General features: G+C 38.1%; 1 protein-coding gene across 1 annotated transcript; it reads right to left on the bottom strand.

Moving 5' to 3' along the window:
- Positions 1-346: 346 nt before the first annotated feature.
- On the bottom strand, positions 347-19,953 carry PGRMC2 (progesterone receptor membrane component 2). Its single transcript, XM_052654584.1, has 3 exons — positions 19,376-19,953; positions 4,414-4,569; positions 347-3,022 (listed from the first exon to the last, which is right to left on the bottom strand). The coding sequence occupies exons 1-3, from the start codon at positions 19,863-19,865 to the stop codon at positions 2,925-2,927; spliced, it is 744 nt and encodes a 247-aa protein (XP_052510544.1). The 5' UTR covers positions 19,866-19,953; the 3' UTR covers positions 347-2,924.
- Positions 19,954-20,224: the final 271 nt, after the last annotated feature.

The following is a 20,224-nucleotide window of genomic DNA, read 5'->3' as shown; positions in this document are numbered from 1 at the left end:
ACAGTCAAAGTTTTAAAAAACTTGACCTGTAATATGAATGGGTTCACCTTCTAATGAAGAGAAAGTGGCTAGTACACACAGGATAGTCTTTATTTGGGAAACATAATGCCAACTTAAAGACACTATCAAAAAAAGTAAACTGAAGAGAATAAAATTATTAAAAAAAATCACACACATTTTTATGTGAAATCTCATTTTTTACTCAGAACCACTATGGACGTTTAGGTAATTAAACAAAAAAGGAAATACAGCGAATCAGATCAAAATTGTTCAAAGGTTGTCTCTTTCAAGTAGAAGACAAAGACAGACAATTCAGCTGAACTTTGAACATTATGTGGGGGTTTAGAGGTACCAACCTGTGCTGACAGAAATTCCCCTTACAGCCCTCTGAATTCTACAGTTCCACATCCACAAATTCAACCAAATGCGGATCATAAAGTACTATAATATTTATCGCATATAGTAATACTGCATAAAAGTGGACTTACATAGTTCAAACCCTTGTAGTTCAAAGGTCAGTTGTATAGCTTGAAGACTGGTGTGGTGTTCTCAACTGTGCCTGATCATAAGCATTAACCAAGGGACTCCTTACAGTCCGAGACTCACTTTTTCCATTCTGGCTCACTGGGTGGCAGGTTTGGACTGCGGACCAAGAATTTGAATTTTAAGCACCTCAAGTGGTTCTAATAACCAGGCAGGTTGGGGAAATAGTGGTTAAGGGAGGAGGAGAGGGAGAAACAGCAGCAACACCAGTCACCACAGCTCCCATCCCCATACTCGATGACTGCCCATCAAACTACCTGAGAATGAGACCACTCAACTGAAATTGAGGAATTATCCATAGAACACTGTTTATTTCAAGTCCAAAACACATAATTAATCATTTTTCTTAACAGACTGTATAATTTTTACTGCATGAATATTTAGGGTTTCTCTATTCACAACTGTAAATTTACTTTAGGCTGAAATGATTCATTATATATATATATTTCTCCATATCAATTTACTCCAGAGGACACGTACTTTTAACAAATCTGTTTAGAAAATATTTTACATAAAAACACACAAAGCATTACAACACTCTTCAGTTGTTGCAACCAGCCTTCAGCAAAGATTTGGCTGAAACTCATCATTTTCTACAAAACACTCCAAGACTGAGTACAATAGAATGTAGTATTTTACATACTTTAGCTTATTATTGCAATTAAAACTTCCTCTTTCTTTGATGGCTTCTGCATATATTATACTCATACAGCAGGAGAATTCTTTTCTCTAACTGGTGACTTACTAAATAAAATGGTCTTTTGGGGTATAACTTGTCTCCAATTAAGAACCTAAACAGTCATGATATGATGAAATCAAATGATACATATATAGGGCTTTTTAGTAAGAGCATTTTCAAACAACAGAATTTAAAACCTATCAGTATAATATCCTTTATTGTTCTGTGTTCAGTAACTACCACCTGAAGTGCTATTACTTCTAGTATAATCAGTTGGCATCAAAATATAAAGTAAAAATATGTACATTTTAATATATCATTTCTTACCTGAATAATCTCAGATCTCTTGAGAATGTTCCACAAAGTGGAATTTCTTCCTAAAGTTACAGTGAATGTGGTACAATGTGTACAACTTGGTTAACCAGTGCCTGCCTTTCATTCCAATATTTTTCCTTATCTTGAATCAAATACACAATCTTGACTACCATATTATAATGCACTGGTTTACAGTTTGTATATAAAGTCCAACTCAAGCTTATTTTGGTTTATTGTACATGCTTTATTAAAAGGGTACGGGTATTTACAGTATCAGCAGAGTCCCTTCCAAGGCGCTCTCACACACACTCAAGACACACCCACACGACATCCATACTACAGCCCCATGCACCCACACCAGTGAGATGTGAGAGTCAAGACTCTTAAAACTAGGCAGCTGTTAGGGGACAGAGTTGTTGATTTGTTTTTCAATTTTTTTTTTGAAAAGAGAAAAGCATGGGGGAATACATTTGGCCATTATAATGCTAATGAAGTTTGTGTATATTAACATATATATGGCAGTAACACTGAATATTCCTTTTACATTCTATATACACAGAATGACATCAAGGTTTCGCAGTCAACAGAATATTCCAACTTCAGTCTCAATGCTGCTTGTAGTGACTTCAGAATTCACATAGGGGCTTTCCCTAAAAATAATTCAAGTCTATGTAAGTGAAATAAGGCACAATTAATATTGATTTGATCTAGGGGAAGGAAAGGGATAAAAACTAGTTTCAAATGATCTTGCTGTTGGGGAGTTAGCTTTGACTTAAATCCACCTGAAATCCATTCTTCTAATTTCCAAAGATTTCTTAGAAATAAAAGGTTTTCTTCTTTTCCCTGACAAAACCCAAAAAGAAAACCTTGGGATTCACATTTACCATTTTAATGTTTCAGTAGCCTTAACCACTTAAAACTGATGCACACCCTAACCTCTCCTGCCCAGGTCTCCTCTCTTCCTCACTGCTAAAACAAAAACACAGCACATGAAATAGAAATTCCTTGCTGTGTGTTTTTTAAGAGATTTCAAAAAAATCTCTTATACACTCAAGTAGCAAATACATATCAGGTTGTCTTTGATTAAAATAAAGGAAAGAAAAAAAGGAGAAAGTAATTTTGTGACTCTCTTGCTCTTTAAAAATATCCCTGTCTCCTTCCTTTCAGGATGAAGCCCCACCAGACATTACAAATAACTGCAACAAATGAGTCTGGCAGCACACATAATGTCTAGTATTCAAATCTTCATAGTGAGACTCATGTAGCTTGTACAATCTGTTGAATGTTTTTTGCAGCAGGTGAACCAAACCCAAAGATGCTGGACATTCTGTGAAAGGGAGTAAGAATTGCAGTTCTGAAGGCCCCTGACTTTGGTTGTTTACAAAGTTCAATCCTGTTTATTGTGATCCTTGGTATCTTCTTCATCTGTATATTCTGACGGTTCTTCCCCTGGTTTTAGGAGTCTGCCTACATAATCATATTTTTCTGAAAGATACATCAAAAGAAAATCAGTAGCAATCAAATTTGTTTCACAATTCCATTATACAGTAGGGAAGGTGTATGCTTCTTTCAGTCATAGAGAATAAGGTAAGTTTTCCCTATCATTTACCTTATCCCATCTTTTTATACTCATGTAAGGCTTGGACAAAAGAAAACAGGATCAGGGAACTTATAAAGCTTCGGATTTGTGCTTTGGAGGAAAGTGTTTCATACAACCAGTTCTTAATCAAGGACACTGCCTCAGAATCACCTGAAGATATTTTAAAAATATATGTTGAGTCCAGGACCCAGGCCAGGCTCTTGGAATACGTCTGATGACTGGTTTACCTCTAATGTGCACTGAGTCTCAGAGCAGATCTTTAAATTTAATAACCCAAAGTAACTGTAATTATTGTAATTAAATAAATAAGGTGGCAAACACAGGGCATTTCCAACAGTGAGAAGATCTTAAAAAAGTTAATGGTGACTTTCCTGGGGCTGAAGAAGTAGGGAGAAGAATATGAGGTGGAAAATCACATGGAAAGTAAATACAACCTGGACATATTCTTGGGGAGAAAATGTGACACACGTACTAGTCCCTAAGAAAACAAACCAAACGAACAGATGAAAATTCACTTGTTACTTATTATCTTGTGTTCTTCGAGGTTCCGATATGTGACTCTCAGTATATTATTTTTCTTTCTCCTATTAAAATCTCTTAGATGTGACATGTTTTTGTGACTTGTTTTTATGTTACCATGTGTTTAATTTAGAACACTGTTATACCCATTGTTATGTTTATGGTAATATTTAGTCATTTCTTGGTCAGGATTCTGAACTGAGTTTAAGTGAATTAACTGACAAATCAAGAGGATGAAATAGAAGGACTGCTTGGTTCAGCAGAACCAGTACAAGTGCCAAGAAGCCAGAAGAGATATTTCAAGGGATCCATAAGTCACATAAGTAGCAGTCCAGAGTGTTCACTGAGGCAGTAAAAACTGATGTCACAAGCATATAATGAATGAGAATGACATTTTTCCTTTATGGTTTGAAGGTAAGATAAATTAAATCATTTAAAAATAAACTAAAATTCAGTATCAGTAATCAACTCAGTTTTAACTATGAACCTATGTTGAAAAAACTCTTATCTTAATGAACAAGCCTAAAGGTGTCACAAGTTTTTATAAATTTTAGTTTGTAACAAGTGAATTTTTAAATATGGATTTTATTAACAATAAGCACATGTAACAGTCATTTTGATAGTTAGCTATGCTTATCATCAAATAATGATGGCAACGAAAACAGCATCCTAAGACTCTTAAGGAGTAATGGAATGGTATGTACTTTCTTTGGCCATAAATTTAGTATTTGTAAAGAACCCAACAAAATGAAGGTACCTTTAAACTGCATTTCCCATTCTCGAACACTCTCCATTTGTACAGCATTCAAATCTGAGAGATCATCATATTCATCTTTAAGTGCATCTTTATCTAGGCAAAATGTTGCCAGTCCTCTGGAGGCATCCCTACCAGCAAATATTCCATACGGACCCGCTGGGGAAAAAAAAAAGAAATTATTTAGATTATCTAAAAATATTTTAGAATGTCTCAAGCGAAAATGTCAAATAAAAGAAACTTCATGTCTCTTATCTGGTACTCAGCCTTAATTTCAAAACATGCCCAGACACTAAACAGGATGAGAAGAAATTTCTTAGAAATCCACCTTTTGACCAAAGTAAAGTTTTTCACTGAAAATTTAGATTTCAACTACTTTAGATATTAAAAAAAAAAAAAATTTAAACATGAAGACTGTGAGGTATTAGAGAAAAGAGGAAACCTAGAAGAGTTAGGTTTGGAAGCCAGTTTTCTTGAGGGGAAACGATGCCTTATTGATTACTGTTAATTAGTTGTGGCATCTAAAAAGAATCAACAGAACACTGGCTGGATATATATATGGCTATAAGGACACAAAATAATTAGTGTAAAGAATCAGGAACCACCTTGTCTAGGGAGGAATGGCTACCAGAAGCAAGTCATTCCCAAAGTGTGTCCTTGAGAGCAGCAACTCTCTTGCACATCTCTGTGTCCTCAATGCTCACCACAGCGCCTGACAGAAAGCAGGAACAAAACAAACACAGACTAACAGACAAAACTCCACACAACCGAACTTTCTGAATCAAGAATTTGCTTACATAAATCATAGGTCATTAATGAAATAGCACATAGCTATAAAAAAGAATGAGGTAACTCTATGTACAGATGCACGAAGTCCATGATATAGTGACTGAAAAAAGCAATTAGATTACACAGTATGATTCATTTAGTTAGTTTTATTTTTATTCTTTTTTGGCTGCACTGTATGGCATGTGGGAACTTAAGTTCCTGGACCAGAGATCCAGCCCCCTGCAGGGGGTTAAGCCATGCCCCCTGCAGCCTAGTCTTAACCACTGGGCCACCAGAGAAGTCCGCAGTATGCATGACCTCCTTTGAACTAAAAGAGATGCACATACATGCACATTTAACCCATATTTGTATATGCACAAAAAAAGCACCAGGAAGAATACAAACCAAGTACTTAACAGTAGTAATGTTTCTGGGGAATGGAGAGGAAAGTTTTACTTCATTTAATTGGTTAAGCCTGGCTACTTATTTATTTTTAGCCATGCCACACAGCTTGTGGGATCCTAGGTTCCCTGAACAGGGATTGAACCTGGGCCCTCAGCAGTTAAGAGGCCTAGCCACTGGACTGCCAGAGGATTCCCAAGTCTGGCTATTTAAAAAACAATATTTATAATATAAATCTTTTAAGTGTTAATTTTTTTTCATCTTAGTTTGTAGAACAGACTATGTAGATTTCCCTGTTTAAAACGTTTTGAGAAGTAGAAAGTGAAGAGGAACTAAAAAGCCTCTTAATGAAAGTGAAAGAGTGAAAAACTTGGCTTAAAGCTCAACATTCAGAAAACTAAGATTATGGCATCTGGTCCCATCACTTCATGGGAAATAGATGGGGAACAGAGGAAACTGTCAGACTTTATTTTTTTGGGCCCCCAAATCACTGCAGATGGTGATCGCAGCCATGAAATTAAAAGACACTTACTCCTTGGATAGCATATTCAAAAGCACACATTACTTTGCCAACAAAGGTCCATCTAGTCAAGGCTACGGTTTTTCCAGTGGTCATGTATGGATGTGAGAGTTGGACTGTGAAGAAAGCTAGGCACTGAAGAACTGATGCTTTTTAACTGTGGTGTTGGAGAGGACTCTTGAGAGTCCCTTGGACTCCAAGGAGATCCAACCAGTCCATTCTAAAGGAGATCAATCCTGGGTGTTCTTTGGAAGGACTGATTAAGGTGAAACTCCAATACTTTGGCCACCTCATGCGAAGAGTTGACTCATTGGAAAAGACTGTGATGCTGGGAGGGATTGGGGGCAGGAGGAGAAGGGGACGACAGAGGATAAGATGGCTGGATGGCATCACCGACTCAATGGACGTTGAGTTTGAGTGAACTCCAGGAGTTGATGGACGGGGGGCCTGGTGTGCTGCAATTCATGGGGTCGCAAAGAGTTGGACACGACTGAGTGATTTAATATATAAAAATTTCTTTCCTGAGTCTGAAAAGTTATCAATACATGACAAAAGAAATGTAGAGAAAACAGTTTAAAGACCAAATTTGCTTGCTTAACTATTATGAGCCACAGAGTGGTCAGTGAAAAAACTTACTGTCCATTTAACAGAGTAAAGTATTTTCTAGTGAGAAGTACACAGTACAAAAAAAAATTCCCTGATTTTTAAATGAGTAAAATAATGATTATAGAAGGTTATGTGTCAGAAAAGCATCTATACCTTTAAGAAGAAAATTCAAAAATTTCTAAAGATTTATGAACCTTAGTTTGAACTACAGTGAGCACTGCACTATAAAGCTTACTGGGTTACTTAGGAAAACTAACGAGTTTTAGGAATGAATTAGGAAAATTCATTCTCTTCAAGTTTCTTGTATGGAACAAAAAAGGAGCCTTAGCAATAAATTTAAGGACCATTATTAAGCAATAATATATTAACAGAAAAATAAAGGTAATACTTCCAGTAAAGTACTTTTTTATCCTGCTTTTCCATTCTTAAGTACTTTCCATATTGCTCCTTAACATTAGCTGAATATCACAATTCTCACTTAATCATTATGTATTTTCTCACTGAATGGATATACCTATTAATTAACATAAACCCCTGACCCAGGGATCGAACCCAGGTCTCCTGCATTGCAGGCAGACGCTTTACCATCTGAGCCACCAGGGAAGCCCATTAATATAAACTTAGGCTACCATTTTCTATTTCTAAATTTGTCTTCTATATAAGAAAATGGGACACTACTTACAACTGGTCAATATTGGTAACTTTCAAACATTGCCCATCATCTCAACTGACATTCAAAAAGGTATTTAAATGTTTAAGATAAAGAAATTTAATACTATTTATGTTTTTCCAGTAGTCATGTATGGATGACAGTCACAAGAGTTGGACTGTGAAGAAGGCTGAGCGCCACCAAAAGAACTGATGCTTTCGAACTGTGGTGCTGGAGAAGACTCTTGAGTCCCTTGCAAGGAGAGCCAACCAGTCCATTCTGAAAGAGATCAGCCCTGGGATTTCTTTGGAAGGAATGATGCTAAAGCTGAAACTCCAGTACTTTGGCCACCTCATGCAAAGAGTTGACTCACTGGAAAAAGACTATGATGCTGGGAGGGATTGGGGGCAGGAGGAGAAGGGGACAACAGAGGATGAGATGGCTGGATGGCATCACCGACTAGATGGATGTGAGTCTGAGTGAACTCTGGGAGCTGGTGATGGACAGGGAAGGCTGGCATGCTGTAGTCCATGGGGTCACGAAGAGTCGGACATGACTGAGTGACTGAACTGAACTGAACAGAGTAAACAGTAGTACATTTCTATTTACAAAGTAAAATCTGAAGTTCTTTAATTGGAGTTAATTGATTCGGAGAAACATTAACTTTTTTAAAAAAATTTAAGTATGGTTAATTTATAATGCTGTGTTAGTTTCAAGTGTAGAGCAAAGTAATTTTTTTTAAAATGTGATTTTTAAAAAGTATATATAGATTCTTTTTCATTACAGGTTATTACAGACGTTGTCTAGTTCCTTGTGCTATACTAGGTCCTTGCTTACCTGTTTTTTATATTGTCCTTGTGGTTAGTCGCTCAGTCGTGTCTCTTCGTGACCCCATGGACTATAGCCCGCCAGGCTCCTCTGTCCATGGGATTCTCCAGGCAAGAATACTGGAGTGGGTTGCCATTTCCTTCTCTAGGGGATCCTCCCAACCCAGGGAATGAACCCAGGTATCCTGTATTGCAGACAGTGAGCTACCAGGGAAGCTTTTATATAGTAGTGTATATACATTAAGCCCAAACTCGGAATTTATTTTCCCCTCATCCCCTTTGGTAACCATAAAAATTTTTTTCTATGTCTGTATTTGTTTTATTAGTAAGTCATTTGCATCATTTTTAAAGATTTCACATGTAAGTGATATCATATAATATTTCTGACTTACTTCATTTAGGATAATCTCCAGGTCCAATCATGATGCTGCAAATGACATTATTTCTTTTTTTTTAAAAAATGAGAAACGTTAACTTTGCTTTTCTTGACCAAGCCATGTGGCTTGCAAGACCCCAGAGACTGAACCCAGCGCCAGCAGTGAAAGCACTGAGTCCTAACCACTGGACTGCCAGGGAATTCCTAACATTAACTTTTAAAACTAAGCAAGTTAAAAAAACAAAAACAAAAACCCAACACTAAAATTAAGCGAGAACAGTCCTGAGGGAAAGAAAAGTGGTCCACCTTAAAGCAGTTTAGTTTTTCTGTGGTATAACTCCACTTGGCAATGGCTATTTTCAAGAGATGGAAAAAAAAAAAAAAAAAAAAATATATATATATATATATATATATAACACTAATATTTTCTTAAGAAACAATAATGACCAAAAAAATCTTAATGCTGACTGGACCAATGCTTACAAACTTAAAACAGTGATGAGTCAAACATAAAAGAAAAAATAAAACTGATTAAGGCTATAAAAAACTACAACTAGAAAATGAGAATTTCAACTTTTTCAAGAATTTCCTTGCAATCTCACTTCCTTCTCATAGTATCACGAAGTAGAAGGGATAGTTTTGCCCTCCCTTCTTGGCAGATGAAAAGATGCAAAGGTATTCAATGACTTGCCTAAAGTTACTAACAGAATCAACCACTTTTCCAACTACACCGAACAGTCCATCTTGAGAAAACACAGAGGACACACAAACCCAAAGGTGAAATGACAACCCTGAAAACTGGAGCATTTCACTGATCACAAAATTTCAGGGGAATGGCTATTTTAAAATACCTCTTAAAATGGAAGAACATTAACCAAAAAAAGCTGTAGAAATCAACAGCTTTTCTTAGCATTATGTTATATAATATTTACCTGCCTGCTCTACAAAATTCAATCTACTTGAGGATACTTCATCAACCTTAAACACATCCAAATGGTAAAAAGGAGAGACAAAAAGATGATCACTATAAGAACAGCAGTCATAAGAACCTCCATCTTTGAGTATATGGATAACATACCAGTAAAATTTCCTGCCAACTTCCCTAAGAGGGAATGCTGTTTTTTGGTTTGACTAACTGAAGAGTGGACTAGAGGCAACAGTTAATAATGCAAGCCTAATCCTAGACAAAATGATGTTGTTAACTATTGAAAAGAATGACCTCTCCACATATTTCAAATTTCCTACAGGAAGCATTTAACTTCTGAAAAGGTCTTCTTGAAAATAGTTTTCTTTTTCCTGTAAGATCATAAAGAATGTCATATTAAGACTAAGAACTAGAGTTGGAAAAGGATGACCTGCTGAGAAAGGATTTGAAGTCCAGTTAAAGTATATTCCTCTGCCGAGAGTTCAGTAATACCTCCCCTTTCCGTTACCCCCTTATATAACTGACCTAAATGTTATGATTCTAATATTTTGGTGACTACTCTTGGCTATCCATAATACTATAACAGAGAACTACCTAAGGAAAGCATATTTTAAATGCTCTTAGGTCTTTTGGTATGGTATAATTTATTAAAAAAAAATTAAAAGGCTAGCTTATATAAACTAATCAGATTGTTTTAACTATTAACATTCATTTCAACACTAACATTTCAGTAATAATAAAAGAATTAAACTCTTGCCTTCTAAAAAACTAAAATATAATGCTGATATAAAACTAGATTTACTATTTCAAGAATATTCTTGCTACAAAAAATGAACCCAATTATTTAGCCAAGACAGATTCTTTTAAATGTATTTATAAAACAAATATTCTAAGACATCATTTTACAGATAAATCTTACTTCTATGATACTGTTAAATATACCAAAAAGACATTATACTAGTTAGAATCCAGATTTCATTAATAGTTTTAAGAGTTAACATAACTTATGATAAAAATTTTTATGAAGTTCAAAAATCAATTACATCCTGAAACTGCTTACTATCATACAGTCAAATATAATGGAGTGACATAGTTTTGAAAAGGGAACAACATATGGTTATTGTAAAACACTAATGAGCAAAAAACTCCAGGAGAAAGTAAACATCTAAAATACCTAAGAGATAATTTTCTACTAGGGTGAGTATGTATCTATGAATATATTAGTATTTATGAAGAGAAGAAAATTCCAGAAGGAATATTTATTTTCATGGTATAAAAACCATAGTGCTCAGAGACAAACTTTAATTCATTAAAAGTTAAACAGCCTAGTTTTCTGGTGTGTTTTGACAACAGTCTTCTGTGATTATTAAAGCAAGTTAAAAACAAAAAATCTAATAATACTTGGTATAGGGCTTCCCAGGTGGCTCAGTGGTGAAGTATCCACCTGCCAATGTAGAAGATGGAGGAGATGCAAGTTCGATCCCTGGGTCAGAAAGATCCTTGGAGAAGGGAATGGCAACCCACTCCAGTATTCTTGCCTGGAAAATCCCACGGACAGAAGAGCTGGAAGGCTACATTCCATGGGGTCGCAAAGCATCAGTCACAACTGAGCACATGTGCACACTGAGTAATTTATTCCAAATATGGTTATAATGGACCTAGGAACAAATCAAACCATATATGAAAGTGATTAAATGAAATCCAACTAATACATCTTTTTTATACTTGGTTCGAGGAACTCCCAGGACTTTTAGAGGGAAGGCAGCATGGTAAAACTGGAAGAATACCTCTTCCAAGCCAAGATACTTGGGTTCGAGGCCACACTCTACATTTGAGGCAAATTTTATATGCCTAAAATTGTGGAGGTCAAACAAGATAATCTCCTAACTACAAGTATTAGGGAAGAAAAAGTATTCTATAAATGGTGTTGCAACAACTGAATAGCCCACTGTAAGAAAACAAAAACAAAAGTTGATGCTTACTTTACATCTTAAATAAATTCCGAATGTAACTAACCAAAATTCACTGAGAAAAAGAGAAACGTAAATTAAAATAATATTGAAATACTATTTTAACTTCTCAGATTGACAAAGACCAAAAAATTTTATATCACATTTTTTGCGAGAGTGAGAAATAGGCATTTTCATGTGATTGTAAATTGGTCCAACATCTCTGCAGGGCAATTTAGAAAGAAGTATCCAAATTAAAAAGGTCCATAACATAAGACTCAGTAGTTTTACTTCTAGGAATTTATTTAATAGATAATTATGATTTTAGTAACACATTGAAATGGTATGTACATGATACCATGCTTCCCAGGTGGCTCAGTAGATAAAGAATCTGCCTGCAATGCAGAAGGCTCTGGCAGACATGGGTTTGATCCCTGGGTAGGAAAGTTCCCCTTGAGGAGGAAATGGCAATCCACTCTAGTATTCTTTCCTGGAGAATCCCATGGACAGAGGAGCCTGGTGGGCTACAGTCTATAGGATCACAAAGAGTTGGACATGACTAAAGTGACTGAGCACGCATGCATGTATGTAATAACAAGAGACTAGAAACAAATATTCATTAAAAGTGGACTATTAAATGATATACTCATAAGGAAGGCTCTCAATATATTAAAATATTGTTAAAGGTTTGCATTGTTAAAGTAAAAACCAAGTTCATGGCATCAGGTCCCATCACTTCATGGCAAATAGATGGGGAAACAATGGAAATAGTGACAGACTACTTTTTTGGGCTCCAAAATCACTGCAGATGGCCACTGCAGCCATGAAATAAATAGATGTTTGCTCCTTGGAAGGAAAGTTATGACCAACCTAGACAGCATATTAAAAAGCAAAGACATTACTTTGTCAACAAAGGTCTGTCTAGTCAAGGCTATAGTTTTTCCAGTAGTCATGTATGGATGTGAGAGCTGGATTATAGAGAAAGCTGAGCACCAAAGAACTGTGGTGTTGGAGAAGACTCTTGAGAGTCCCTTGGACTGCAAGGAGATCCAACCAGTCCATCCTAAAGGAGATCAGTCCTGGGTGTTCATTGGAAGGACTGATGTTGAAGCTGAAACTCCAATATTTTGGCTACCTGATGCGAAGAGCTGACTCATTTGAAAAGACCCTGATGCGGGGAAAGACTGAAAGCAGGAGGAGAAGGGGATGACAGAGGATGAGATGGTTGGATGGCATCACTGACTTAATGGACATGAGTTTGAATAAACTCCTGGAGTTGGTGATGGACAGAAAGGCTTATGCTGTAGTCCATAGGGTCACAAAGAGTTGGGAAATGACTGAACTGGAACTGGATATGTACTATAATTCCTGAGTGAGGGCAGATAGGAACTGATTTTTTTTTTTTTCTATCAGTGACAAAACTATAGGACATACCTCACTAAAATTAAAACTGAACTCTGAACAAAAGTATGAGATGCAAGAAATGACAGTGAGTGAAGAAAATGGTAACTCTATTGGGTAAATTTAAATGAAAATTGGCTATTTAAAAAAAGTTTATTATTCAGTTTGAGGGTAGTGTTTGAAAAACTACAGTAAAACTCTAAGTCTAATAAAAATAACGTAGAAAATGGAGTGGGGAGGGATTAGAGTTTAAGCTTTCTAACCAAGGCCACAACATATGGCTGTGTACAACTCCAAGGGACACCATTCACATTTTTCTACACGATTGTTTTGTATATTTAATATTAAGAAATACGGTCAAATGGCAGTAAAGTGTTTTAAAGTGACAGTTCTAATTCGTACAAGAATGTTTGGTTAACATTCATATATTGTTCAGAGTAACAATGCCTATAGAAAAAATTAAAGGAAAAGACTCTTGTCACCAAAAGAATACAAATAGACAGCATCCAAATTAGCAGGGAGATACGAAACAGAAACAGATACCCAAATATAGAGAACAGACTTCTGGCTTCCAAGGGATGGGTGGAGTCGGGGGTGGCAGAGATTGGGAGTTTGGGATGAGCAGATGCAAATTAGTATATAGAGAATGGATAAACAAAAGGTACTACTATATAGCACTGAGAACTATATTTGATACCCGTGAGAAACCACAAAGGAAAAGAATATGAAAAAGAATGTATGTATGTATGTAACTGAAACACTCTGCTGTACAGTAGAAATTAACACAACTGTAAATCAACTATACTAAAATGAAATAACAAAAATCTGTAGGGGAGAAAAAGTGGAATAAAAAATCCATCTAAGAAAAAACAGTGGGAAAGAAGGCAAAGAAAAGTTGACAAGAGAAATTACTAAATAAGATAGTAGAAATAAATCTAAATATGTGAGTAGTGACAAAAAATATAAATTGATTAAGTTGTTAAAAGACAGTATTGGCATTAAATTTAGTTTTTAAAAATCCAGGTAATGTTGTTTATATAAAAAAAATAAAAGATTGCTTAAAAGGATGGAAAAAGAACTGCTGAGGTAATACTTATCAAATGAAGCCTGAAGTCAAATCTGAAAATCAGCAAGGTGATAAGGATGTTTCTTCCTCTGATTAACATGGTATCAGTTCTAGATCTAGTGCTTTAGTTCAGTTCAGTCGCTCAGCCGTGTTCAACTCTTTGCGACCCCATGAATTGCAGCACACCAGGCCTCCCTCGGAGAAGGCAATGGCACCCCACTCCAGTACTCTTGCCTGCAGAATCCCATGGATGGAGGAGCCTGGTGGGCTGCAGTCCATAGGGTCGCTAAGATCGGACAAGACTGAGCGACTTCACTTTCACTTTTCACTTTCATGCACTGAAGGCAATGGCAACCCACTCCAGTATTCTTGCCTGGAGAATCCCAGGGACGGGGGAGCCTGGTGGGCTGCCGTCTATGGGGTTGCACAGAGTCGGACACGACTGAAGCGACTTAGCAGCAGCAGGCCTCCCTGTCCATCACCAACTCCCGGAGTTCACCCAAACTCATGTCCATCGAGTCGGTGATGCCATCCAGCCATCTCATCCTCTGTTGTCCCCTTCTCCTCCTGACCCCAATCCCTCCCAGCATCAGAATCTTTTCCAATGAGTCAACTCTTTGCATGAGGTGGCCAAAGTATTGGAGTTTCAGCTTTAGCATCATTCCTTCCAAAGAACACCCAAGACTGATCTCCTTTAGAATGGAATGGTTGGATCTCCTTGCAGTCCAAGGGACTCTCAAGAGTCTTCTCCAACACTACAGTTCAAAAGCATCAATTCTTCGGCACTCAGCTTTCTTCACAGTCCAACTTTCACATTCATACGTGACCACTGGAAAAACCATAGCCTTGACTAGACGGACCTTTGTGAGATAGTTTCAAAACAATGATACACCCAATCTTCGTAAGGCTGGTTCCCTCAGGTTTTTGTTTAAGTTATCAATCTCCACTTTCTTGACAAACCAACATAAATAAGTACTTCTCTTTACCATCTAATGCTAATAAATAAAGTCCTTTATTATAATCATGTATTGAATGATTGTTTATTATCTGTCTTTCTTAACAGAACATAAACTCCATGAGAGCTGGGAAGTACAAGTTTTGCAGACCCAGAGAATTACTCAAAACATTTATCTAGGCAACAGTGTGATGAAATCCAGGTAACTCCTTCTGAGAACTGATGTTGAGACAAAATGCTGGCTCTTGTACAGTAGTTATTTAGTGATGTATCTCACAAGTATGTATGTGGGGGATGAGTGACCTTTGCCACATGGTTGAAAGAACTATGAAAAGAACTTAAAAAGGGCTACCTCCAGATGTTAATCTATTCCTTTTCTTCAACCTGAATAACATCTTCTGGTCTCATACATGCTTTAAGCTATCCTTTTATACTCTGTGTTAGTATTTAATACAATTCCCTCTTTGATTAAAAACAATGGAATGATGCTGAACTCAGAGAAGCCAACCAACTAGGTACTGTAGAAATTACTAGTAAAGGGAATTCCCTGCCAAGCCAGTGGTTACGACTTTGAACTTCCAATACAGGGGGTGGGTCTGATTCCTGGTTGGGGAACTAAGATCCTATAAACCACATGGCACAGCCAAATAAAAAGAAAAGAAAAGAAATTAGTATAAATTTGAGCAGAGTATCAAAATTCATCAGTAAACTTAGCTGGTCCTGTTACCTGATTGTTAGGTAATGAATGTGCATGGGCAGTAGACCTAACACAGACCCAGTCGGCTTCAAAACAAAAGACTAGGATGAAAGTTGGGTAGTGTCAATAGGACATTCGTGAAAGAATATGTTTGTCTATATGTTGCAACTCTTGCTTCAGCTGCAATTTTGCAAACTACAAATAAAATTAACATGTGAATATGAAGTTAAAAAAGGAGGAAGAACACATAAAAGGTGTATGAACTCCTTTTCCCCATCTCCTAAACATTAGGCATCTCATGGGGGTACTGCTTACAAACTTCTTTTTCTTTCCAGTGGAATTTAAATGGTATGTTGGAGAAATTACAGCTTTGTTATGTCAAAGAATACTCTACATGGAATAAGGGGGAAGCTATGTATCTTAATACCAGAAATGTGAATAAACTATTATAAACTATAATTTCTTGCCATTCTACATAATAAAAAAACACAGTTTTGCTAGAATCCCACTGCAGAAATATTACACCAAATTATTAATAATTAATAATATTTAAAATGATAGATGAGTCTTCCTCATCTATTATGATGCTGGAAACATGAAATTATATTATGCTGTGATATAGTAGGAAGCATAGCCTGTGAAGCCAGTTAGAGTGTGTTTGATTTCTAGCTTGGCCATTTACTAGATATGTGATTTTGGGCAAAATCTCTGAGTTTCAGTTTCCACATTCGTAAAATGGGAACATTACCTATCTCCTAGAGCTGTCTGGAAATTAAACGATAATAAGCCCCAAATGGGAGTTTCCTCCTCCTCCTACCTTAACTTCTAGAATCAATGCTATTGAATAGAACTTGATGGGAAGATGGAAACGCTCTATAAAGTGCACTGTTTGGGCACTTGAAATATGGGTAATACAGAGAAACTCAATTCATGCGGCTTGTGGCTACCATACTGAACAGCACAACATGAAGCCATGAAAGTACGTTTCTCTGAGGCTTTAAATCCTTATGGGAACCAGGAGAGAGTATAAAAATAACAACAGATTCTCTATTTATCTCAGAATGCAGTTTATCTGAAATAGAGTAGACAGGCTTTGTGGTCAAATATATCTGGATTTGAATACCATGTCTGTGTGATCCAAGCCAATTTACCCCAAATTCCTAAACCCCAAGCTCTCTCTCTTAAGGACAGGAATGTTCACTAACCTCACTGAAGCACTGTGGAGATGGAGATGACAAATTAATAGATTTGAAGTAGTAGCTGCTTAACAAGTCTGCTTCCTTTCTCCTCCTATATTCTTTGCTTCTTACATGATCCACTTTCCTCACACACTGGCCAAGTGCCTGAACTGTTACTGAACTTAATATTGACAAAGGTAGCTAATGCCAACTGTTTCCCAATGTCTGTTTACTCCACTAAATTAAACTGCCAACATCCACGTTTTTTAGAACTCAAACTTTAAAAATTATGACTAAAAATAAAAATAACTTCAACACAGAAAAAGCCTCACAAGTAATCTTTTAACTCTAAAACCATTATTGAGAACTGGGAGTGGATATTGGCTAGACTCCCTAAACTCATTCTTTCAAGCTACAAAGTCTCATATAAGGATTTTTACTTCTGAATTACTCTGCTACAAAATTCCTTAATTGATTTGAGGATGAAAAAAATTAAAATAAAAACTGAATTTGTTTTATAGCCCAAAATTTTGCTTCAAGACTTCTGGGAAATGTTAGATCTCCTCTTAATGTGAAATACATTCCAAATCCATAAAGCTGATCTGGCTAACTTTAAGGTTCCTTTCAATAAAAAAATATTCCAAGTATCTGTTTAGGTTGTTCAAAACTACTTAGAATGAAATAATGGGGTATCACTCTGCCTGTTCATCAGGAAGGACCTGGATGGAAATCAGTGAAAGCTAACCTAAAACCGAGCACTGGCTCAAGCCACACAAAGGCTATCTGTATTATAACTATGACTCTCATCTTAATTTAAAAATTTCTGTTGCAGAACATTTGCCACTGGGTGCTGCCAAATTGTGTCCATGGCTGTCTCTCTTTGCTATTTTCAGATAGTGGCAAGGCATTAATGTGTGAGGATTGATAGGCTTCTTTGCACTAAACACTTGGTTGCTTCACTGTCCGTTTAGATAGGGGCTACAGAAGCAAGAGTTTTTAGTCTGGGTAAGTTCTGTATTAAAAACTTAAACCTGTACACAATTTCTAATCACTGAATACATAATACTGTATAAATTCGCGATTAAAAAAAATTAACTAATTTGGTCTGTTCCTTTAAATATTGTCCTTTGGCCCCATTGTCTTACCCATATTTGCTTAAGTAAGCAAAAATGTACTAACTGCTTCAGCTGATATGAGTGGGTAGACATCAGGTTTTCTTTTTATACAAGAAGCAAGTACTTTATAAGCGATCTGTGACTTGGTTGAATTGAATGTAAATATATACACAAAATACAAGTAACTAAGAAATATAGTTCAACATGTTTGTTGTTACCGGGTGTAGAATCTCCCATTTCTCTTCTCTAATCCAATGAACAAACAACAAACCAAAACACTTCTAAAATATCTTCCATCCACTAAGCACATAAATCATAGGTGTATAGTTGCAGGTGTCAATAAACAACATGGACTAACATATTAGAGGAAACCAACTTGTTTTTAGATTTGCCAACCCCTTGACTTTAAGACTTGGATGTCCTCTTTCAAATAACAGGTCACTATAGGTCTCTAATTTTATTTACTTTGACTGTAGTAACTCCTTAAAAGCTCAGAATAACTACACAACCAGCATGTACAATGTTGCTCAATTTTATGGTAGGCCAACAGGTTTCATGAGTCTGAACTGAAACGTTTGCTATAACTACACTGTTAAAGGGTTTCTAAACAAACCACCTTACATACACAGTTCTCTGAAAGCAAAGCTTTAGAAACATTTAACTTGCAGAACTGGTGCATGGTGATATGAATTTATAGCTGTTTATAAAGTTCTTTCTCCTCAGTGAAAACAAAGTAAGTGATAATCAACGTGTATCTGAATACCTGCCTTCCTGCTACAAAAAAAAAAAAAAAACAACTGGACAAGAACGCCTGCTGGGTATATGAGTTCCACCTCCAAAACTCAGGGCGAATAACCTTGCCAGTATTTATTAGGATCTGCATTCTGATCAGCTTCATCCCTCATATACTGTTAATCTTGGAAAGCATTTTTGTATCAAAACCGGTTTTTTAAAAAAAGTCAAGGTTCTGCATATGGGACCGGATTTAATAGATTCTAAAAGGCTGGGACTTGGAACTACGTGTACTTAAACGTGGCCTTATGGGAACTAGTGGATAAGCGCTCGCGCGCACACACACACACACACACACACACACAAGTAAAGAAAGTTATGAATTACAGGGTCTAAAACTTTAAGTCCCTACTTCAGAAATCTTCCTTCTTTCCCCGCAACGATTCCAGAAATCAGAAAGCTCAGTAAAGGCTGAGGGCCAGCGTGACTGGCGACAACTAAAAGGATTTTGAAAAATTCAGCCCAAGAAAAGGCTGAGAGGAGAAATGGGATAGGAAAAAGATGAAAACTCAGTGTCGCTCGGGCGACACTGGGATCCGAATTCGAAGGGTAAACACCGGTGGGGCCCGCGGCTGGGGCGTGTGGGGGGCAGGCCGTCTTAGGTGCGGCAGATAAGGCTCGGGGGTCCAGATGTCAAAAGGCTGGCAAACTAACCCGGTGCCCATGGGCCTCCCCATCAGAAGGGGGTTGAGCTTGAGCTGCAGGGGGTCCTCACCCTCCCCTTCCAACTCCTCCTCACCCGGGCCGTAGAACTTGCTGCCTTTGGTCACGTCGAAGACTTTCCCATTGACCGCAAGCAGGATGCGCGGGTTGCGAGACCCGTCGTACTGGCGCAGCTGCTCCAAGCTGAAGTCCCGCTTCTTCATACGAGGCAAAGAGGCAGCGGGGCTCTCTTCGCCCGCTCCGGCCCCGGCGCCCAAACCCCGCCGCCCCCAGCGCACCCACAGCCGGTAGGCCCCCAGCAACACCAGCGCCACCAGCGCCACGTTCAGCAGCATCTCCCCGCCCCCCGTCAGAAGCGCCAACGCCGTTGCCGACCAGCCGCCCCCTTCTGCTGCTGCTCCCGCGCCGCCTGGGCTCTCGCTACTACCGTCGCTGCTGCTCTCGCTGCCACTCCCCAGGGTGCCTAAATTCACGTCCCCATCACCCGCCGCCATCACTGCCCGCCAGCGCCTTCCTCCTCCTCCCCGCCCCCTGCCCTCCCCAACCCCACGGCAGGCCCCGCCCATATGGGGGGTTCCTAGCCAATAACGTGAGGGTAGGGGGCGGGGTCAGGCCGGCTCTCGATTGGGTGTTTACGCGGTAACGCTGTCTTGGATCTCTCCCTCTCCCTTCCTTTTGCTGGCCGCGCTCGCGTGCGACGCCCCGCCCACCTCGCCCCACACTTCCCTGCTCTCGCCTGTCTCCTCCTCTAGTTGAAGTACAAGAGAGGGGCGGGTCTGAAGAGAAGATTCTGCGCCGGCCGCGCGCGCGCGCGTACGGGCGGGGCGAGGCTACAGCGCGTGCGCGAGTTCCGGGGCGCCACGCGCTCTCCTTTCCTCTGCAAACCCGTTGGGAGGCACGGCCTGGCCAGTGCTCTGGTTCTGCG

Source organism: Budorcas taxicolor, chromosome 17, assembly GCF_023091745.1.
Source record: "Budorcas taxicolor isolate Tak-1 chromosome 17, Takin1.1, whole genome shotgun sequence".
Lineage (NCBI taxonomy): Eukaryota > Metazoa > Chordata > Mammalia > Artiodactyla > Bovidae > Budorcas > Budorcas taxicolor.
This window is presented reverse-complemented; position numbering and strand designations above follow the sequence as displayed.

Coding starts and splice junctions, on each gene's coding strand:
- PGRMC2 (XM_052654584.1), bottom strand. CDS start 19,865: ATGGGCGGGGCCTGCCGTGGGGTTGGGGAGGGCAGGGGGCGGGGAGGA. Junction 4,570..19,375: donor CAGCAAGTTCTACGGCCCGG/GTGAGGAGGAGT, acceptor TTTTTTCCCCAG/CGGGTCCGTATGGAATATTT. Junction 3,023..4,413: donor ATGGGAAATGCAGTTTAAAG/GTACCTTCATTT, acceptor TGTATCTTTCAG/AAAAATATGATTATGTAGGC.